Here is an 18,452-nt window from a genome sequence, read left to right on the forward strand (position 1 = left end):
GCTCCCAGGCAGACTGGGAGCCTGTGCAGGCTGTTTCCAGCCCGCCAACTACCGCGCATGTGTGTTTGGCTGGCCCAAGCCGGCCAGCCAAACATACTTGCGCAGTGAGGGGGAGTGTTCAGCACTCCCCCTCACAGTTCCTCACACCAGATGACCCTCCCCTTTCACAACGAGGGGATAATAAACATGGTTTATTATCCCCTTGTTGTGCAAATTTTGCAGCTTCTGCTGCTGGTGGGGAAGGGGAGGGTGATGCTCCTCTGCCCTAACAGAGGAGCCGCCCCTGTCCCTAGACTCTGATGTCCACATTCCTTTTCTTTGAAAATATACATAGCACTGTTATAGAGGGTTTGAGCCAGGACAGTTTTCTAGCCTCAGCAGGTCCAGAGATATTAAAGGCTGAACCATTCCTATTTCTGACCAGTAAATACCAGTAGGGCAATTGCTTCCAGTCACTGGTCTGCCTCTGGCACTCCTGGGTGGGCCCAGTTTGAAAAGATCTCTACCTGGCTGGCCTGTTACAAGACAGAACTCTCAGAACCTTAGATTCAGTAAAGGCTCACTCCTGAGGGTGCACCAGGACATCCCATTTGAGGCAATATTTCCTTACTGTAGTCTGAAGGTGCAAAATATTAGGCATTAACTTTCTTTTCCACCACTAAAAGCATATTAGATTGACCGGACACAAATAAGTTGCCCTTATCCCGCAACTCCGAGTAGTATATCATGAAAACTAGAATTGATTAGGAATCTTTAAAGTTGTCTAGGCGCCGGGTCACTTTGGTTTGTTTCAGATTCCAAACACTATCCCTTAATTTAACTCTTCACCAAAAACTTCAGCGCTGCATTCATCCTTCAGTCCCCTTTGCAGAGGATTTGTGAATCCCTAACCTTCCTGTACCCTCACATCAAAAGGGTGCCTGCTAATCAAAGCGTTCACAGCGGGTGTTAAGATTCATATGAGATACATGGTAGTTATGGCTGAGAAGAGTGAGAAGGGGAGACTGCACTAGATCTCTGAAGAGAGTCTTTCTCAGTGGAGGGTAAAGGACCCTAAGATCCCTTTTTTAACACAGTGTTACTGATCAACACTAAAACAACAATCACAGAGCCTTACCTCTTCCCAACACTGGGAACAAGGCCCTAGAGCAGGGTCTTCAAACTGGGGGGTGGGCCCTCCTAGGGAGGCTCTAAGTGATCCCAGGGGGGTGACAGGCTCTGGCCAAAAGAACCATTATGCTAATAAAAGGGCTTTTTTTAGGCTTAAAAAAATGAGCAACCGTAAAACGCTCTGTAATGGGCCATCACTAACATGTTTTGCCATTTACAACCACGCTGGGAGTATGTGTCAAAAGAGAAGAGACTCCAAATATTCTTCAAAACCCCCACCCTCACTTCTAAATAATCACACTGTGGATACATTTACATGTTAGTAAGACCTGCCTGACCAGAATAGTATGTTTGGCATCATGTATTTGATTGCATTTTTAAAACAGTAACAGAACTTAACTGCAATGTTTACATAAGTGTATACATATTTAAACATTGGCAATTTAATAGAATGATTGTGAAAAATTCGTCGGAGGGCCCCCATGATTCTTATTTTTCACTGGGAGGTGGGTGGGCACGGCATTAAAAAGTTTGAAGACCACTGCCCTTGAGTATCAGACAGCATTCTAAATAAAGCCATGTTATGCAGAAAACATAATCAATAACAGTAGCAGTAAATAAGCCCTGATGTCCCAAAAACACACAATAAAATCTATGCAATATTCCAATGATAATATGCAGTGATATATAATGTCTGATTCTAAATATCCATGATATAACAGCATAACAAAAATGTACAAAGGTGTAAGTGAACTGTTCAAAGTAGTGGGCAAAATAAGCGAAAACGGTTACAATACCATCCTCCAGGATTTTACAGCCTAACATCCCAGTTAAAACGTCAATTTCACACAGGAGGCCGTGCACCTACGAAGCAGATGGGTGATACCTGAGCAAAAATAAAGTGTTGTTGTTCACTTCTGGAAGTGGGAAGAAAGGCGGACAGGGGCGGGATGGAATTCCAAACGTTAGGGCACAGCCAGAGAAAGACTAGCTCTGGATGCATGCTTTTATTAAAAACAGGACTTACTAGGAAGAGTGTCCGAGCTGCAAAGTAGGCGACGCCCACCCAACATCTTAAACTCATTGGCCAATAGGGTGCTTGATGCTTTTATTTTGCATTTACATAGTACAGAGTCAGCTGAGACTCTGGTTGTGAGTGGTAACCTTGGAATCTTGGAACTTATCACTGCCATTGTAAGAGTTAGTCATTGTCTACCCCCGAGTCTAATGTGAACATCTCGCCAGGGATGGTTTTGAGTTCCAGTCCGGCCCTGGCACATGACAATCGGAAAGCGTTGTTTTCTGTGGATGTTTAAATACATAATACGCATGGTTAGGAATTTACTGTCATATTTCAGCGATATTTACACACCGTGACCATGTATAACGTTGGGTTTAGAAAAGTAGTAAAACAGATGATGAAAGGACACTGGAGAGTAAATAATAGATTTGAACTAACCTTGTCAATGCCACCATTTTCATTTTGGTTATAGTCAGATCTGAGCTTAAAATCATTTCAATTATTGCTCCCATCTTGGCAACAGCATCAGGTTTGATCATAGCCAATGTCCTGGAAAAAATAATATTATGTTAGAATACTGCTAGGTTATTAGATTTCGCAATTTTCTGAAACAGGCTCACTTTAAAAAAGAGGACTAATATGTAATTTAGCGTAAAGGCAAAATAAACGGTTGGTCTTGCCGGATTTCTAAAACTAAACCCTTGGCAGCAGCACTGTGCCTGTCGGAACTACTGGGTTTTTCTAACACTGCCTAAAGTACTAGTAGAACATCAATTTAATAAATCAGTTTCCGTTTCTAAACTATCGCACTTTACCTCTATATCTTCAATTTCGGAGTAATTTAGGGCCTTTGCGAAACATGAAATGAAAGTGAATGGTACAGTCCTAAACCCGACCACAAACGGGTGCCTTTGCGAATTACTTGGAATGGGGCACCCCCATCGACTGACATTTGTTTCACTATTGTCCAATCAGCTTTATGAGACAAGTGTGATGCCACCCGGTGAATGACTCTTGCATGACTTTTATTCGTTTTGGATTACCACCTGTGTAGAACACAAAGTAAACAGGAGTAGACAACAGTAGGGCTAGTTTACGGTTAGATTATTACTTGCTGAAAGGACTGTCTGACAAGAACATTCCATATCCCTAAGAGAAATATGCTTGCTTAGAAGACTCAGTCAGTGCAGATCATTGTCCGTTACTGAGCCTTCATATTCCTTCTCGGAGGACAAGTGGTTAAAACTATGGCACTGTGGGTTCAGAATAAGACACACAGCAGCCGCACTGATCTTAAGTATTTCGACCTCCTCAGTGAGTCCCCAGTCTGCAGTTATACAATTCTGTGAAGTGGGTGACATATTGGAGCCTTTTGAAAGGGCCAGGTTTTTATTTTTTTAAGGAACTCTAGGATGAAGCTGGTGGCTCTGGTGTGGATGGGGACATTGTTACAGACTTTAGGGGCAAGATAAGAAGAGGCATTTCCCCCAGCTATGGCTCGACAAATTCAGGGGGACATGGATAAGAAGGAAGTTGGCCAGGTGGAGGTGACTGGTAAGTTTGTGAAATTGGACACGGCTGTTGAGTTATACTGGGCCTTGGTTGTGTAGTGCTTGCTAGGTGTGTGAGGAGTTTGAAGAGGGTGCATTTCAGGATTGAGAGACAGTGGAGTTCCTTAAGGTGTTTGGATAATACAGTGTGGTAGTTTGAGAGGGAGTCTTGCAGCTGCATTCTGTATGACTTGAAGCCTCTTGATGAGAAGGGAAGTGATGCCAATGTAGAGGGTGTTGCCGTAGTTTATTCTGCTTGTGATCAAAGTTTGGATACAGACCTAGGGGTGTCCAGCGAGAGCCATCCGAAGACTTTCCTGAGTAGCTTGATGGTGTGGAAACATGTGGATGTGGACTGTACTACTGAATATTGACAACAATATTATTGTTGTACAACTAAGTTGAGGATAGAATATCAAGGGAAACAATATTGTAAGTTAAGTGCATATAGGGAAGTATAGATTTACTACTCCTAACTCCACATCTACGTACCTCGAAGATGTATACAAACGTAGGTACATAAATGTGGAATTAGGTGCAGAAAATCTAGACTTACTTATCTGCCAATATTTTTTTTCCTGATATTTTGTCCTCAATATTCTGTCCCACGAATATTGTGGAGTTCGATTTTTAGGGGGGACACCGTGGACGGGACTGTGTTGAGTTGGTAGGACATCGAGATTTGGATGTCAGTCAGAATGTCTAGGTTTCTGGCTGAGTTGGACAGGCCTGGAGTCGGTAAGATACCAATTTAATTAGGATATTTTACTTTAGACGCTGATAATAGAGAGTAGCAAGGCAGGAGAAAACTTCACTGAAATGGGGAGAGAGTCACATTCGAGATGACATAATTATTTTAACTGCACAATTCCTATAGCTATGATCGTTGTAACTGACATTTGTAAAGTATGCTTTGATGATGTTAAGTTTTACAGAGATTTACTATATGTACACATATCGTTTGGACTTGTGCAACTTGTGAAAATCATGTTGTACACAAATTTCTACAGGTTGACAGAATGAACATCAACAAAAGATAAACAAAAGCATGTGATGTGAGCTGATCACAACCAGCTGCAGTCTTTGGGCTCCATGGTGTACAAGTACTGTACCAAGACATCGGGTATAACAGTTGTCATGCACTTAGAAATTGCAATAAAATCTTTAGCAATAAAAGGTATTTCGTGCCCTGTCTTTGTGTGGAATCATGTTTGCCCTCTGTAACCCTCTTCCATGGTGATCTCAATCACCTTATATCATTATTCATTTCGGACTGTGGTAGCTTTTCTAAGGAGACCACAATTTGTCAAATATTTGTATGCATCCCCTTCTCATATATACCACCCTCTGTGATGCCATACACCATGCCAGTGATGCCCCTTCTTGCTACCACCAATCCCAAATAACTCTTAATATCTTGTCACACCTTGATCGCCTACACCACCAACAACTTTGCAGATACATTCAAGAGTAATGGTGGTCCTGTGAGTTCTACACAGGCCCAGACAGAAACCTAGAAGAGCAGATAATCCCATAACATGTGAAAAAGTCAATGCTGAACTGAGACATAAAGTGGGTCCAGGCACAAAAAAAGTGATTTTTACCATATTAAAAAGTGGTTTTCATTGCAACTTCTGGCAGCTCAAATGTTTGTAACATATCTATTAGACAGTCTTTGAGGGGTGCAGGAACACACATTTCTAGTTGTTCCTGGCACCTTTTGTGGATTTTAAAGGCAATTTGCCATGATGACACCACCCATGTCAAGGCCTCATCCTCAAAATGAAGCAGCTCAGACCGTTATCGCTGCCCTAGGCTCAGCCGGAGGGCACCGCAGCATCACCACCTGCTGACTGTGTAATGTAGGCAGCTCAGACTCACTGGTGGGAAAAGTACCACAAGGGTGACCCCTGGGTCTTGGAGTGGTGTGGTCAAGCCAGGCAAGCCTCATTATTAAAGGAGCATGAACATTTACTTGACTGGAGGCTAGCATGAGCTCTGGGGAGCTGCAGAATAAAGCCAGCTTGGGTCTAATGGTGTGACACGACTCAGTAGTATATTCATGAATGCGTGACTGGAATCTAACTAAGACCTAGGTGACCTTGAGACAGAATTGAAGGACACCCTTGTAGGGTGAATGCTCTGAGATGGGGAGGAAGGACAACTGGGACCAATAAATACCCAGGCAGGCGTGACAGAATGCCAGGGAAGGTTGGGTGATATGCAGCACTAACAAGCAACTGAAAAATGTTTAGCAATAACAAATAGCCTCCCAGTTTGTCTAGGTTATTGATGAGAAAGTGAAGGCAATCACACACAGAGGCAATTCCATTATCTAGACCTAATTATTAGAGATCGTTCAGCATTAAAGATCTACTAGGAATCCAGAGACGATCAATTAAGGGGCTCAGCAACAAAGACTTGCCTGACACCACATATCGAGAGAGACGAGGATGGGTGAAAATATGGAAGACCTTGCCACTATGGCATTTTCTAATGGAAGAATTGAAAGATTAAGTGTCTGCTTTACCACAGGACTTCACTAAAGTGCTGACTGAGCAATATCACTTGGTACTGAAGATGGAACACAGAGGAAGTCAACTGAAAGTGGCCATGATAGAAGGAGCCCCTCACAGAGACAAACTTGAGATCAGGATAAAAGAGCTAAAGAAGCAAATGCAGACACTCCTGGATAGAGTTGATGATGGCAAAGACAGATCATGCTGCAGTAACTTGCATGTTAGGAGGAATACATGAAAGAATCTTGGATCATGAGCTGGAAGATTATGTACAGGGGCTCTTCAGGCCACTGCTAGAAAAAACGAAAAAGGCTAGTATTGACACAGGATTCAAGAATGTTCAAGTACAAATCAAATTATAAAGAAGTTAACAGATGTGCTGGCTCACATCCATTTATTTAAGATTAAGGAAGAGATCCAGAAAGCAGTTCGGAAGACTTGCTTTATTGTATACAGCCCAGTCCTAACATTCACTCAGCATTGCCACCAACCACCTTTGAGCCAAACAAATCCCATATAAATGTGGATTCCTCTTTTAAATAATGCTCATGCTGAATGGCAGTCCACCCACAGCCTCAACTAGAGAGAATAGGAGTTCAGACCAACCTGGCAGAGACAACAATCCAGGAGAGCCAAGAGAAAGGCAAAGAATAAGAACCAATGAGACGACACCCAGGGCAGTGATGCAAAGTTGGACCCTCCATGAGAGACTCATATTGGAAAGCGACACTCAGAAAAGTAATTCAGAAGCAATGCAAGAACTGAATAAGAAGCTGAAAGGTCTTTCACATATTCTACACATTAGATGTGTAACATATTTTTTTAAAAAGGGCCTTTGAGTGACTATTGAATTGGGGATAAAAATGTTGGTTCATCCCTTTCATTATGCTACATTTGGCATAGCCAAGAAGCTAGCACTGCAATTTCTGGTGAGGTCAACCCTATTTGTGAATGGTTTGTTATTGTTAAATTGCTATTGTTTTAACGTCTTGAGAGCAACATAATGGGACATGTCTATGCCAGATTCCTGCTGGTTGCAGTGGTAACTGTGTTTATTGTTTCATCTATTTGACACCATGTCAAGGGAGAAAAATGGGGGAAGAGCAACAATGGGGAACAATACCAGTGCCATAATTACTCTTTAGAAAATAATTTATTGAAGGGGTAGGTAAAGACCTTATTTTATAGATAACATAAAAAAAAACTGAAGACTAGTGACGCCCCTTTCATCAGAAAACAAGCTTAACAGCCAGGGGCTGAACTCCCCAGTGAAGAATACGGCCCCATTACACTGGCTTCATATGTGAGATGCAGCTGTCGTCCTACTCCAAGACACCCAATCTTGTGTCCTCTGAAACCAAACATTTAGATCCTGATACCACATGATACAAATCCACTCCACACCCTCATCCAGGGTTAGAGATGTTGCTACCCTGATTTGAGCTGGTATCCAGTGTGACCTTGACTACCCAAATAGAGATGAGTGGGGAAGATGGTGGATAAAAGCACACACTATATGAGCTTCTATATAGGATAATCTCAGTCTAGGGCCCTAGGATAAAGAAAGTTTCTATCAACAGCGATTTGGTGATGGGTGAGGATTATAATGTGGTGCTCAACCATGATATTGATAGGTCTGCCTCTCAGTGGCACAGCACTCTTGCTCCTCCTTCCCTAATAGGAAAAATGGCAGATTCAAACTTGATTGGTTTATAGCAATCCAACTACCAAGAAGAGAGAGATTACTCTTTATTCTAGTGTTCATAAGTCTCACTCAAAAACGGATCATTTCCTGATATCAGCTCCATTACTGCATCCGGTTCTGGTCCACGCCCCATTAGTATTGACCTTGAAGGGACCTCCTATAGGCCCCACTTCCACGAGGATCTGGAGAATTAACAAGATTTCACTGACAGATCAATCACTAGTGAAACTTCAGAGAATTGTTTAAAAGATAATGAGACACAGGGCATATCATAATCAACAATATGGGCAGCAGCTAAAGCTGTGATGAAGGGAGAGTTAACTATACACACAACTACATTTGTAAGACTAGCTAAAATGAGACGACTAGAACTGGAAACGGTGATAGTCCTAATGGAACAGCAACATAAGAGAACAGGTTTTTCAAGTGGTTTACAAGTCTGTTTACGATATGGACTAGTAGTTTACGTGTAATTTTAAACTTTATATTATAAATGTTTTCTTTTTATATTGTAAGACAAAATGCTATAAACAATAAAGGTAAGAAATAAGATGTACTATAGAATCCTTTGACATGCTGGAGGTGAAGAAGAAATGTTGTTGGCGACAGAGATGACCCATAAACTTAGCATCCAACAACTGTACTACGAGAGGACGGAACAAAGCTGATAAGCTTTTAGCATGTAAGTTAAGACACAAGTTGGCTAGGAATAATGTACAGTATATAAAATCAGCTGAAGGAAGCCTTAAACCTTCAGATGGGGACATACAAGACATCTTTAAGTGTTATTTTACACAGGGGTATAAATAGGAACCATGTGATCCTCTGCATCAGGACCTCACTTATTGTGGATCTTCTTGGCTTATTGCCTTAGTGAATAGCAATGTTAATATTTACACAAGGATCCTTACTACTAGAATAAGAAAACTTTGGCCAGAAATAAGCTTGCCCTACCTTGTGTGTGGTTCATAAACGATAGACAGGAGATGATGTAGGATGGTAAACTTAATTTGGCCAACAAAGCTTCTGGAGATAACACACAATTACTTCTTCTCACCCTTGACCTGGAGAAAGATTTTAAATTGAGCATTCATTCGGAAGATCCAGTATAAAGCAGGCTTAGGATTTAAGTTTTAAACTCATACTGCCCAATTTTCAAAAATCTTCAACCAAGGTGTCAGTCATATCCCAAATATCAGAGCAGATAACCTTAACCGTAGGCATGCAACAGAGGTGCCTGCTGCCAGCATCTACTTTTATGCTATTGATGGAACTCCTGATAATAAAAGTGAATTTCATCCCCATACTCAAAGGTTTATACATGGCAAGAAACAGCTTAAGGTTGCCCTCTCTACTGCCGACATTTTTTGCTTCTGGACGAACCCTTCAGTTTTACTTTCAAAACTTCTGGAGATGGAAAAGTTTTGGAAAGCGCGAAGATTTAAGGTCAATTATAGAATGTCCATGAGTATGGGAGCTGGAGTGAAAGTGCACATTGGGGAGAATGAGTGGATAACCTTGAGAACAAGGATTTGAATTGACTTATTAAATGGGAGGGACAGGGCTGGTTATAGTATTAGCCCTGAAGATGCAACAGGCATAAAATTACAACACCCCCAGTCATAGACAAGCTCTTCAGAAACTATACTGGTGGTGGAAGCTTGAGGTGTCATGGATAGAGCACATAATAGTATTAGAATGATTTTACTGCCTACTTTGTTATATATGGTCAGATTGTAGCACCTACTCTTCCTGCCGGGAGTGCTTGAGTCCATACAGTGGAAAATACATTTTGTTTGGACCAACAAAACCCCTTGAGTAGCAAAAGCCATCCTGTATAAATCTCCATATAATGGTGATTTCGGGCCTCCTGATAATAATAGACAATCAGCCAATGGTTGATTAATGAGATGAATGACAACAAAAAGCAATGGCTTTATAGCACAATCTCACTCTCCATATACAATGAATTAGCACTCTGCCACAGCTACACGGAATACTATGGCAAGCAGGGGTGTGAACGAAATCTGATGGGCTTCCCTCACACTCAGACAGACTTTCAAGGTAAATGTAATAGGAAGACGAGGGCCACTCCTGTCCTGAACCCGGTGCCTAGGTCACCACTGCACTGTAGGGTTGTGGGGCTTTGTGTTACAACTCTAATAACCAGAGACACTAGTGTTTTCATGCCCCATTAGTTTGAAAGAAGATGGATTATTAGCTAAAATATTTGATGGTGCCAGACTGGGTTCTCATAAGACTCTAGTTATACTCTTCACAAATAGAAACTTAAGAGGTCTTGGCCACCAATGCTCTTATGACCAGCCATGCAAAAGACACTGGGTAATAACTAAGCACTCTCGACTCTCGGGGCAGACACAAGCAGTCATTCCAGGGCTTAGCTTGAGAGAGGTTAATTCGAGTATAGAGGTAATAAGTTATCAATAAACAACAAAGTACACCAGTTAAGAGAAAAACCACTCTACATTTGTTACACCGGAAGGGAGTATATGCAGCAATTCTCCAGGAGACACATTTACAGCCACAGATGCAACTGCATTGTTATTCCACACAGTTGCATACTAGGAGGAATAATAAAAGAACATGAATGACAACTCGGCTCTGACAGCAACTGTCATTTCAATTAGAAGATACAAGCAATTAGAAGATACACAAGTTGATAAAGAAGGTCACTATATTGCAATTAAAGGTTTACTGAGAAGACTCCCAATTACTATATACTCAATATATGGCCTCAACGAAAATAAGGAGCCATTCTAAGCAGAGCTGTTCCCAAAGGTAGTCAATTCATGAACAGCAACTTTGTCTGGGAGGAGACCTTAATATCACCCTGAACCCAAGGATCAAACTGTCATCCATCCCCAACTTCCATAGTTCAGGGAATGATCACCTAGACTTAACTGATAAATGGAGACAACACCACGAGGGGGGCAGAGGTTACTATAATGTACATAAAACCAATTTAAGAACAGATTTTCATCAAGTAAACAGAATATTGACAACATCAATAATATCTACGCCATTAGGAGTTCAGATGTGAAATGACCATGCCTCTGTTTTATATATTAAAATAACATAACAATACTCTGCAATAACATAACATAGCCTAACATCAATAACTCATAGCCCAATGTTCAAGCCAGCCATCAGTGACAGGAAGTTCAACAGCTGAAATCACAATAACCCTCCTAGGATAAGGGGGAAATCTTTGAAAATGGTGAACTACTGAGCAATGTAGAGTGTACTTAAAGGTTCCAGATGACAAAAAAAGATCGATATACATGGGCCCAATTGGCCTACTGGTTGAATTCTAATGAGGTAAGGGAGGGTCCAAATGAAGAAATGTGTCCCTAACAGAACTAATACATCATAATAATCAGAAAAAAGAAAGGCAAGGCTCTTCCAAATACTCAATAAATTAATGACAAATAGAAAACATAAATATAAGTTGGCATGAGAAAGGGAATGAGGCAGCAAAATTATAGAACAATGGAGAAACATTTGCGTTAGAGCAGCAAAGACATTGATTTGTTCCCAAAACAAGGAAAATGCATAGAAAATCCTCACTACATTCGGCGGTCCAGACCAGTGCTGGCAAGATTGTGGCAATATTGGGATCATGGTCCATAAGTCGTGAAAGTGTGACCATATTCGGGAGAAATGTGTAGAGCTAAAGAACAAGTTACTTACCTTTGGTAACGCCTTATCTGGTATAGAGTATATCTAGCTGCAAATGCCTCACCTTAGAATTTCCCCAGGCGTCAGACTGGATCTAGAAGATTGTTTGTGAGCAGAAACCCCTGCACACCAGTAGGTGGCATTGTTCGGCTCCACGTGCATCATTGGCATCATCTGTGCTGGAAATGGCGACCGTCTGCACCTATTTAAGCGCCACCCATGCGCGCTGATGTCAGTTTACTTCCATGACTTGCAAAGCCAGGAGCCATGAAAAACACTGACCACTGGTGTGGAAATTTAGGGCCCCGACCCTAGAAATCCGTTTACAGAGCGTGGAGGATAAGTGGGTCAATAAGGAATCTGCAGCTAGATACAGTCTCTACTAGATAAAGTGCTACAAATGGTAAGTAACATGCACATCTGATAGAGACTTCTAGCTGCAGATTCCTTAAAGTAAAAAAGATATCCAAGGAATCCATCCCTGATAAGTCTGCAGCACAGTCTCAATTGAGGAAGTCCTGCAGGAGTGAAAGGACAAAGTGCCCATCCCTACAGACCTAACTGTCCAGGCAGCAGTGCTTTGTGACCGTGAGTAAAGAGGTCCACGTTGCTGCCTGGCAAATATCCATGACCAGAACTCCACGTGCTAACACAGTGGTTGCAGCTTTAGCTCTGGTAGAATGAGTTCACAAGCCCTCAGGGGGATGCTTTTTGGCCAGTGCATAGCAGATCTTAATGCATAGTACGACCCATCTGGAGATGGTCCACTTCTGCACGGTCTGACCTTTCTTCACTCAAACATATCCCATGAAGAGTTGGTCGTCCACCCAGATTTCTTTTGTTCGATCAAGGTAGAACAACAATTCTCTTTTTGGGTCCAGGCGGTGGAGTCGCTCCTCTTCCTTAGTGGGATGTGGAGGGGCTTAAAATGTAGGCAGGGTGATGAGTTGGATTATGTCAAAAGGAGTGACCACCTTCAGAAGAAACGCAGCTTTTGTGCAAAGCACCAGTTTGTCAAGATAGATGATGATGATGTAAGGAGGCTTAGATAACAAGGCCTGAAGCTCACTCACTCTCCGGGCAGATGCTATCGCCACGAGGAAGGGTGTTTTGATTGTAAGGAGCCTGAAGGGACAACAATGGAGAGGCTCAAAAGGAGCACACATCAAGAATGTTAGCACAAGATTAAGGTCCTACAGAGGCATGAAAATTGGTGAAGGGGAAAAAAGATGTACAAGACCCTGGAGAAACCTGTTTACAAGAGGGAACTTGAAGAGGAATGGCTGGTCAGGCAACCGCAAGAAGGAACAAATAGCAGAGAGGTAGCCCTTGAGAGTGCCCAACGCAGAGCCCTGCTGGGCAAGAGAAAGTATGAAAAGGAGAGCTTGTGAAGGAGGGGGAGAAAGCAGATCAACTTGTTTGTGTGCACACCAACCCACAAATAAATTATTTCCATTGGCAGGCATATACAGTCTTAGTGGAGGATTGTCTGGCCGCCAAGATGACATCAATTGGGAGGAAGGTTGAAAACTGTCAGCTGCCGCCGCTCGATCTCCATGCAAGAAGGCAAAGACTGGTCAGATTTGGGTAGAGGACCCTCCCCTGCTGCTGTGACAGAAGATTCTCCCGAAGGGGCAGCCTGATCGGAGGATGGCTGGCCATGCTCAGTAGCTCAGAATACCAGACTCTACGTGTCCAGTCCGCAGCCCCAAGCATGACTTGGGTGCCTGGTGGTTCTTGATCTTCTTGAGAACTCTGGGCAGAAGTGGTATCGGAGGAAAGGCATACAGGAGGCCTGAGCTCCACTTGAGATAAACAGTGTCCCAGAGTGAGAGATGTCTTGGAAACTCCACCTCGCAAAACTGCAGAACTTTGCATTCTCGGTGGCGGTGAACAGATCTAACCAAGGTTCTCCACGCTACTGAAAGAGACTTTGCTCCACCTCCAGATGGAGATGCCACTTGTGTTCGCTTAGGCGTCTTTGGCTGAGTTCATCCACCCTGGAATTCAGAGAGCCTGCCAGATACTGAGTGATGCATTGGTCACTACTGTGAGATCTGGTAATGGAAGGGAGAGGGGTCTGCCGCCGACCCAATCGCAGTTTGTTAGGCACCACTAGGGGTCCTTCACAGTTCCCTCCAAGATCTGGACCATGTCGGAGAGATTCCCCTAATGCTGTTCCCACTGGAATTTCAGGACCCACTGCAGAGCCCACATACACCATCCCACATGTGTTACCAGAAGGGTCCATGAGTTCCAACAGCCACAGAGTCTGTTTCACCAAAATCCAGGATAGAGGCTGAAACATCAATATCATACCCTGAATATCCTGGACTCGCCGTTCGGGAGGATGAACCTGAAACTCCTGAACAGCCCCGATGAAAGGGAGTGTCTGAGAGGGAGTCTTGTATGACTTGCACATTTACAGTAAACCGCAGAAAATGAAGGAGGTCTGCCATAGTCTGAAGGTGGGAGACAACAGCCTGGGTCAAGCCAGTTTTCAGCAGCCAGTCGTCAAGACAGAGAAAGACTGACACTCCTGATCTCCGCAGATGAGCTGCAACCACTGCCATCACCTTGGTTAACACCCAAGGGGTCCTGGTAAGACCAAAAGAGAGCACAGCAAACTGAAAATGCTAGTGGCCTACCACGAACCGCAGGTAATGCCTGCGAACAGGCAGGACGGGGATGTGGAAATACACGTCTTGTAAGTCTAGCGCTACCATCCAGTTTCCTGGATTCAGGGCAGCCTGGACATGAGCTAGCGTGAGCATTTTGAACTTCTCCTTCTTGAGGAGGTAATTGAGGGGCCGTAGCTCCAGGACAGGATGATGGCCTCCATCCTTTATCAGCACCAGAAAGTAGAGGGAAAAACAACCACAGCGCACATCTGGCATCAGCACCTCTCTATGGCTCACCTGGCCAAGAGAGCCGTAACTTCCTGGCGGAGAAGAGAAAGATAATCCTCCGTCAGTCTGTCGTAAGATGGTGACATGGGGTTAGGGGTAGTCACGAAGAGTAGTCACGAAGAGTAGCCCCTCCGGACGATCTGCAAACCTCACCTGCTCGATGTTGGGGACTGCCAGTGGGGCAGGTGATAATGCTGCCGCCATCTGGATTCCCATGATGGCATGTGGGCAGATTAGGAGGGTTTGGAGGCTGTGGTTGCTGGGGAGATGGAGAATTGACTCAACCACTGGCTGTCTAGCCCACAAGGTCTGTGGGAACTGTGCCCTCGGCCAAAGCGAAGCTGTGGAGCATATGCAGCACGGTTGCTGGGAGGGTACCGGCATGGCTGGAAGCCCCTTCCGTAAACGCAAAAGGAGCAAAACGAGGATTGTGGGTGACATGGGGCTACAGAAAGGCCCAAGGACCTGGAAGCAGCCCTACTGTCCTTAAATCGATCCAGTGCTGAATCTGCCTTGACTCTAATGAGACGGCAGCTACCAAAGAGCGTGTCCTTCAGGAATGATTGGACATCACCCAAAAAGCCAGCCATCCTCAACCAGGCATGGTGCCTCAAGGCCACCATCGATAAAACCCCTCTTCCCAGTGAGCCGGTCATGTCAAGTCCACAAAAGAATGTGAACTTTGCTGCATCTCTCCCATTGGCAACAGTCTGTGAGCACAGACCAGGTCTCCTCCGGGACCACTGGCAGCACCTGTGCAACTGTGTCTCACAGAGTGTGGGACTAGAGGCCCAAAAGGCATACAGTGTACATGGACCGCAATGCCATGGTAGCAGAAGAAAATATCTTCTTCCCCAAAGTGTCCAACCTCTTGGATTTCTTACCCGGGAAGGCAGCAGGGAAAGTGCCAGGATTTACCTGGGATGCAGAGGCTTGGACCAGTAAGCTTTCTGGGGTAGGGTTTTAGGTGAGGAAGTCTGGGTCTCCCAGTGCCCAACTGTGTGTAACTGGCAATGGTCCTATACACAGGAGCCCCTGTACTGTGTTTGGGCCAGGTCCTACAAGGTCATCAGTCATGGCTTCATTAAACGGGAGCAGCGGGTCTAAAGGGGAAAACTCTGGTTGCAGCTCCTACAACAAGACGTTAGTCTTGACTGCCACCAAAGGCAATTGAAGGTCAAGGACCCCAGCTGTCCTCTGTACCACCATTGTAAATGAAGCTCCCTCTGTAGACATGGTAGGTGGAGAAAGCATACCTGTATCTGGAGAAGCCAGTTCCTCACACCAGTCCATATTGGGATCTTCATAGGGCTGGTATCCTTCAGAACCCAGTGACCCCTTCCATTTCTCCCTGAATCCTAACCCAGAGGAATAGGGCCGAAGCTCTGACCTGGAAGGCCTGGCTCCAGATGGCGCCGGAAAAGGCATGAATCGGCGCCCCTCCGTGTCCATATCAGAGTCAGGGATCAGAATGGGGCAGTGCCGCTGGTGGAGCCAGGAGCGTCAGCATCGGCGAAGGTCAACTGGTGCTGGGGCTGGAGACACCAGGCCAGAACGGGGAGGGGCCCCTGTGGACTCCTCGGCACGCCGGAGGAGTCAGCCTACCCAAAAATGAGGTGCATACCCTCGTGGAACTCCTTAAGTTGGGCAGGGTTGCTCCGGCTCCTAAAAATTTACAGGAAGGAAGTACATGCAGCAGGGAGGAGCGGAGTCGGCCAAGGAGCAGGCTCTACTGCAGAGCCAAGCCTCGAATGCTGTAAATTCCTGCGTATCGCCGGCTGATGGAAATGGAGAAGTAGAAGACCTCTTCGACTTCTTCTTCTACTTATGGTGGGACTTACAAGAATGACCCAATGACTTGGAGTGCGACAAGGATCTCGGAGTCTGCAACCGCTCCCTGGACCTTCCTTTTACAAGGGACCTTGAATGTTACAACATCAGACGCCGAGCCACCAGGAGCTTAAGGGATCACTCCCTCAAGGCCTTCGGGTTCATGGAGCTTGGACAAAGCTTTGGATCATGTTCTTGCTTGAGGCACCACATTCATACAAGATGCAGGTCTGTCACCAACATTAGTCAGTAACAGGCGCCATAGGGCTTTTAGCCAGCCTTCTTAGAGGACATTCTTGTCGCACCAAGAGGAAAAACCTCAAAAAGAGTTGACAAAATGTCAAAAAAGTTCAGTCAAAAGGTGACTGACGGAGTAGCTCTTCCCTGGATCAGCACGGCCTGGCGCAGAAAAAAAAAGAACTGAAGTCAGCACACCTGGGTGACACCTATATAGGTGCTGCAGACATCACTTCCAGCATTGCAGATGGAGATGACGCACGCTGAGCTGAACAACACCACCTACTCATTCACAGCGGTACTGCTCATCAAAAATCTTCTAGCTCCAGTTTGGTGCCTCAGGAAAATCTAAGGTAATGAAACTGCAGCTTGAAGTCTATCTCAGATACAAATAACAGGACTATAATACTAATAGACACCACTATACAACTATTTTGGGCTACAGATGAGGACAATATGTACCCAATATTACAACAATGGGTTGACTGTTAACCCATTTGCGACTGCCCATTTCTGGAAGAACGAAGCAGAGCTCTTAGTTTGGCAGTGGTGGGTTACAACTTGGAGCATTTACACCAAGAGAGGCTCTCTGCATTACTACATGATAGCCTACACAGGTTTTAAAGAGTCAGTCATTCATTTAAAACTTACATGAAACATGAGGAAGTGACTCTAGGTGGAGTTACCTACATACCAAAGAAAGTTCAACTCTCTCATTTATATGTTTATATTTATATGTTTGATGTAGCTGCATCAGAGTCAGAGAAGGAAGGTATAACTCAATAACCTAGAAGGTTTTGTTCTGCTTTCCTTTTTTTATTAAGGTTAATGGAACATCTGTTAATGAGTTAGTAATAGTTGTATGCATTTTATTGTATCTCCACGTATATTGTATGCTAATCACTGATATAACATATATCATCTGTAAAACCAAATAAAGTTGTGAAAAATAAAGAAAAATAAAGTATGAATGCACGGTTAATGCTGAGTTTTCACAAGACGTTTAATAATATTGCACATCTCAAACATATTTATAGTACAAACAAGTCAGATGAATGAAAAGTATAAAACACAATACTAAATAAAATTTGAATTTAACATACAAGACAATACAATGACCTGGCAATTCTGCATGAGTACCAGAGAGCAGGTAAAATAGGTAATTACATATTACACAATATTTATTCTTATCCCTACATAAAACACACTACACAATGTTCATCATCAGTTCTAAATCGTAACACCCTGCTGTAACGAAAGTACTTAGAACGGAAAAGATACAGATATAATAGAAGCATCACGCAAGTACAAGCCAGTAAATAGTTTACAAACAGCTTAAGTCAGGGAAGCTTCTCGACTAAGAACACATGCTAAAAAAAAATTTAAAAACAACAGAAATGTTCCTGTCAACAGAACACTTAACTTGGGCGGGGTTGCTCTGGCTCCTGGAAATTCGGGGAGGCATGTAGTCGGCCCAGGCGCAGGTTGTAAAGTAGAGCCAGGCCTCGAATTATGATGCTCCTGCTTCTCATCGGCTGACGGAAACGGAGAAGTCAAAGACCTCTTTGATTTCTGCTTCTTATGGCGGGACTTACCTGAGTGATCCGATGACTTGGAGTGCTATGAGGATCTCTGAGCCCGCGACCACTCCCGGGGCCTTCCCCTCAACCAGGATCATGAATATCACGGCATCGCATGCCGAGCCGCCAGGAGCTTGAAGGATCACTCCCTCAAGACCTTCGGGTTCATGGCGCGGCCTTCTGGACATGACTTTGAATCGTGTTTGCACTCCAGGCACCACATTCATACAAGATGATGGTCCGTTACACCACTGGTAAGTGACAGGCACCACAGGGCTTATAGCTGGCCTTC

At 44.0% G+C, this 18,452-nt stretch overlaps 1 protein-coding gene across 2 annotated transcripts in view; it reads right to left on the reverse strand.

Annotated features, from left to right (window-relative positions):
• Positions 1 to 18,452, reverse strand: part of NME7 (NME/NM23 family member 7) — a 657,734-nt gene that overhangs the window by 386,284 nt on the left and 252,998 nt on the right. For both annotated transcript variants that reach the window (XM_069204166.1, XM_069204165.1), the window contains exon 4: positions 2,570 to 2,680. In XM_069204166.1, coding sequence (XP_069060267.1) covers positions 2,570 to 2,680 — 111 coding nt within the window. The remainder of the gene's footprint in view (positions 1 to 2,569; positions 2,681 to 18,452) is intronic.

The sequence above is a fragment of the Pleurodeles waltl genome, chromosome 8 (assembly GCF_031143425.1).
Source record: "Pleurodeles waltl isolate 20211129_DDA chromosome 8, aPleWal1.hap1.20221129, whole genome shotgun sequence".
In the NCBI taxonomy this organism is placed as follows: domain Eukaryota; kingdom Metazoa; phylum Chordata; class Amphibia; order Caudata; family Salamandridae; genus Pleurodeles; species Pleurodeles waltl.